The sequence below is a fragment of the Cebus imitator genome, unplaced genomic scaffold (genome assembly GCF_001604975.1).
Source record: "Cebus imitator isolate Cc_AM_T3 unplaced genomic scaffold, Cebus_imitator-1.0 Scaffold386, whole genome shotgun sequence".
Taxonomy (NCBI): Eukaryota; Metazoa; Chordata; class Mammalia; order Primates; family Cebidae; genus Cebus; species Cebus imitator.
In genome coordinates, this window is record NW_016107701.1 from 1,665,900 (window position 1) to 1,670,930 (window position 5,031).

General features: G+C 47.7%; 1 protein-coding gene across 8 annotated transcripts in view; it reads left to right on the top strand.

The window, feature by feature from the left end:
- The window catches only part of ANKDD1A (ankyrin repeat and death domain containing 1A), a 36,559-nt gene extending 31,741 nt beyond the window's left edge, over window positions 1–4,818 (top strand). For 7 of the 8 annotated variants that reach the window (XM_037731208.1, XM_037731210.1, XM_037731209.1 and 4 more), the window contains 3 exons: window positions 530–734; window positions 3,305–3,436; window positions 4,423–4,818. In XM_037731208.1, coding sequence (XP_037587136.1) covers window positions 530–734; window positions 3,305–3,436; window positions 4,423–4,484 — 399 coding nt within the window. In that variant the 3' untranslated portion in view covers window positions 4,485–4,818. The remainder of the gene's footprint in view (window positions 1–529; window positions 735–3,304; window positions 3,437–4,422) is intronic. The other variant, XM_037731213.1, reaches the window with a different exon arrangement.
- The last annotated feature ends 213 nt before the right edge of the window (window positions 4,819–5,031 follow it).

The following is a 5,031-nucleotide window of genomic DNA, read 5'->3' on the forward strand; positions in this document are numbered from 1 at the left end:
AAAAATACACACACACACAAAAATGACCCGGTCATGGTGTAGGTGTAGGTTCCTGTAATCCCAGCTACTAGGCTGGGGCAGGAGAATCACTTGAACCCGGGAGGCAGAGGTTGCAGTTAGCTGAGATCAGGCCACTGTACTCTAGCCCAGGCAATAAGAGCGAAACTCCATCTCAAAAACAAACAAACAAAACACAGGAAAGAGAGGCACCTGACTGGAGGAATTTGGAAAGGCTCCCTGGAAGTGGCACTTGGGTGTGTGTCTTTTGACCATGACAGTGAGGTTGAGAGTCAGGAAGGTGAGCAGAGGAATTCCGGGAGGAAGAACAGTGGCAGCAACTTGGGTTCCAGAGATCAAGGCAGAGCATGGAGCGAGAAACCAGGAGAGAGGATGTTAAGTCTCCAGCCCTTGCTGACTCCAGCTCCTAGGCCAGCAGAGGTGGTAGGAAGGTCATAGGGCCTTGGCTCTGCATTGCCTCTGTCCAGGATCATGAGGGACGGCTTCTGCACTTTTGGGATCTGTCCCACAGGACCACCTTTCATGCAACGACTCCAGTGACCCCTCTGGGAAGAGCTTGTCCTTTAAACAGGACCATCGGCAGGAAACACAGCAGCTCCGCTCTGTGCTGTGGCAGCTGGCCTCTAGATTTCTGCAGCCTCATGAGTGGAAGAAGCTGGCATATTCCTGGGAGTTCACGGAGGCGCATGTCTATGCCATCGAGCAACAGTGGACAGGTACCACCTTGCCTCTCCTCGCCCCAAGCAGCCAGTGGGCAGAGGGGTGGGGGGCACCTGAAGTGTGTTCAGTTTTCTGTGCTTCTGGGGAAAGAGACTGTGCAACCCACAGCCTGTTCTCACACCGTCCAATACACCTGGTGCTCTGTCCCTCCTCCAGGCCTCTGCACAGGCTGCACACTCTGCCCCTCCCTCCCCACTGATTGTGAATTTCACATTCTTCACCAATCAGCCCAAACTGATACCCACTGTTTACACCTAAACTAAAGTCATTCTCGGTAAAAAGAAGGGGGCCTGCTGTTGTCATTATTATTCAACATCTATGTGGAAATTTTAGCCCTGGTACTAAGGTTTGAAAAAGAAATAGAAATAAGGAAGGTTAATATTGGAAAGGAAGAGAGAGACTTATTAATTTCACATGGTATACTTATTTTTTTATTTTTTATTTTTTTGAGACGGAGTTTCACTCATGTTACCCAGGCTGGAGTACAATGGCGCAATCTCGGCTCACCGCAACCTCTGCCTCCTGGGTTCAGGCAATTCTTCTGCCTCAGCCTCCTGAGTAGCTGGGATTACAGGCACGCACCACCATGCCCAGCTAATTTTTTTTTGTATTTTTAGTAGAGATGGGGTTTCACCATGTTGACCAGGATGATCTCGATCTCTTGACCTCGTGATCCACCCGCCTCGGCCTCCCAAAGTGCTGGGATTACAGGCTTGAGCCACCGCGCCCGGCCTCACATGGTATACTTATATACATAGGACGTCCAGAGGAATCAACTAAAAAAAAAAAGAAAAAAAAATCTGAGAATCAAATAATTCAAGGAAATGGCTAAATATAGAAAATATACTAACACCACAGAAATTCTATACACCATTGCTAAATGGGCAAATATATAGATATAGAATCTTTTAAAAGAGATTCCATTTACAATGGTGTGTATGTTTTATCTGGAAAACTAAAAGACAAATATAGATGACACATATGAATAAAACAATAATGGTTCAACTATAAAAGATGATTTGTGTAAACGGAATGACATTCTGTATTTATGGCAAGAAAAATTATCATATAGATATCAGGTTTTTCCCCAATTAGATTAAAACTTTGATCCAGTTTTAATCGAAATAGGAGGTTTTTGAAACTTGACTGAAGTATTCTATAATTTGTCTGAAAAAATAAACAGGGATATATAAGTGAATATTCTGGGGGGAAAAATAAAGTGGATCTAAGCCAGGCAGACTCAGCCTTTTATAAAGCCCAAATAAAATTAACATAAAGAGATACCTGGGCCAGGAGCTGTGGCTCACACCTATAACCCCAGCACTTTGGGAGGCCGAGGTGGGCAGATCACGTGAGGTCAGGAGTTTGAGACCAGCGTGGCCACCATGGCGAAGCCCTGCCTCTACTAAAAATACCAAAAATTAGCTGGGCGTGGCAGCATACACCTCTAGTCCCAGCTACTCCGAAGGCTGAGGCATGAGAATGGCTTTAACCCGGGAGGCGGAGGTTGCAGTGAGCCGAGATCATGCCACTGCACTCCAGCCTGGCGGATACAGTGAGACTCTGTCTCCCAAAGAAAAAAGAAAAAAAGGTATCTGACACCAAAATTTGCAAATTGATCAGTGGAATAGAGCAGAGAGTCCAAAAGTAAACCCTGCTATGGATAAGAACTTTCATACATGATAAAGAAGCCCTTGTACACAGTGGTGGGGGCAGAGATATTGAATAAATGGTGTTGAGATGGCTGGGTCAAGCAGAAGTGCCACCATACCAGGGGCAGCACTGTGAGGACATGCCTGCTGAGGGGCCCAAGAGGGACACGGAAGGTCAGAGGGGCGAACAGAGTGATCTGGACCTGATGGGTGTGGTCCAGCATCTGTCTGTTCCCCCAACACAGGAGAGCCAGCTGAATCACAGGATTTAATACCATGTTAACCCCATGTCAGCACTGAATAGTGTGGGCAGTTATTTTCTAAACATGGTTGTATGTTGGAACCATCTGGGAAGCTTTAAAACTGTTAAATGCCTAGGCTGCACCCAGACCCAGGTACATCAGAATCTCTGGGAATGACATGGGCCCTGGATGTTTCCAAGGAGTAGCTGAGTCTGAGAACCATTGGTGCAGCCAGCTCTGTCTCTGACTAAGCTGTATTCTCATCTGTAAATTAGGCCACTAGCATGCAGGGCACAGATTATTTTGAGCAGCCAGAGAGGTGAAGTGTACAATTTGTGCTGTCACAGCAATGAATGTCAGTTCTTTCTTCATTCAGAGTAACACCCACAGAGTGTATAGTGGGTGTTCAGGAGAAGGCCTGTGGCTGGGGAGGTTCTAGGGACCAAGACACAAACCCTTCCCACCCTATCTGAGAAGCTGCTCCTCCACTCCCCTTACCCATCTCCAGGCTGAGCTTGGCTGGAGCATGGAGAAGGGCCTTGGAGGCTTTTGGCCCCTGTCCCACCTGGGCATGCTCAGGAGGTGGTACAGGGTGGCATAGACAGGCGCTCTGGTTAAGGGGCCCCATGGGCTCCATCTCCCCCTCTCTCTCTCCTTCCTCATTGTCCTCAGGCACCAGGAGCTACCAGGAGCATGGCCACCGAATGCTGCTCATTTGGCTGCATGGCGTGGCCACAGCTGGTGAGAACCCCAGCAAAGCGCTGTTCGAGGGCCTTGTGGCCATTGGCAGGAGGAGCCTGGCTGGTAAGAGTGTACTCTGCTGGGCTTCTTCTCAGGAGCTGGCTGGCCCCCACTGGAATGCAGCAGGGCCCTCCAAGGGCTGCTCAGACAAGCATGCTGTGATGCTGGCTCTGGGCCTTCCAGATTCCTCCTCCGAGCCCTGCCCTCTTTTCCCTTGGGCAAGTGACAGTGCCTCCTGGCTCTGGTTTCCCCATTTGTGCAATGAGGGTGTTGACCCAAACTGAACCCTATGACCGTCACAGCCCCTGAACCAGTGATGGCTATCCATAATCTCTTCCTTACTAGCCTTCTATACCTCGATATTTTTTTTCCATTTTGGAATAAGCCTGGAACTATCTTCAGACTTCTTTTTCACAAACATCAAGACATAGGAGCCAAAACTGACTTAACATGAGTTGAACCAGTCAAATCTGGTCAAATAAACCTCCTGAGGTCATTAAAACTTATTTGAGTATGCCAATCCCAAAAGCCTGATTTGGGATTCAGAGTGTTCTGTGGAACCATCAGACAAGCATGATAGAAGGTTCTAGTACTAAGCCCTTGCTAAAAACAAAATCAGTTCGTGATGAAAAAGCCTTAAACGCTGTGATATCCATTGACATAGTACATAATGGGGCAACCACAGAAGGGCTACCAGGCAGTCACTGATAGTTGTGAAGGCTCCATTAGTTATGAAGCAACAAAGAAAACCATTTCTGACATATTTCTAGCATATTACTGAGGGAAATATTTCTAGCATATTATTGAGGGAAAAAAGGAACCCCCCTCCCCGCCCACCACCCTGCAACTACTGTAGGCAAGGTGGAAAAGCTAAGAGTCATTTCAGGGTAGAGGGATTAGGGACGCTACCTTTCTTTTCCCAAAATGTTCTTAAATATAGTTGTTGCATCTTCTTTTAACACAAAATCTGGCAGGCAATTAAAACATAAAACCAGCCCTGTGAGGCAGAGCTTAGGTGACAGAGGCAATAAGATTCTTGTTTTTAACAGAAAACATCAGGAAGAAAGTAAACGCGGCCCCGAGTGCCCCCAAGAGGTGCACAGCCATGTAACCAGAGGGGCCGGACCTTCAGGGATGTGGGACTTCAGAGTGTGGAGCCATGTGAACAGAAGATGACCACCATTTAAGAGCTTTTAAAAAAAATCACTGTTAACAGACCTCCAACTGATTCTACTGAAATGCACAGTCATGCAGAGCCAAGCAGGCAAATGTTTTGTATAGTAATATTTTTCATGAGGATGGGTCCAGGGGCTGTTTCAGGTTTCGTGGGTAATCCCATCACACAGGTATGGTCCTTTGGAGCTCTTGGCTCACTTCTTTTTTTTTTTTTTGAGAAGGAGTCTCACTCTGTCGCCAGGCTGGCGTACAGTGGTGCAATCTCGGCTCACTGCAACTTCTGCCTCCTGGGCTCAGGCGATCCTCCTGCCTCAGCCTCCTGAGTAGCTGGGATTAAAGGCATGCGCTACCATGCCCGGCTGATTTTGTATTTTCAGTAGAGATAGGGTTTCACCATGTTGGCCAGGCTGGTCTTGAACTCCTGACCTCAGGTGGTCCACCTGCCTTGGCCTCCCAAAGTGCTGCGATTACAGGTGTGAGCC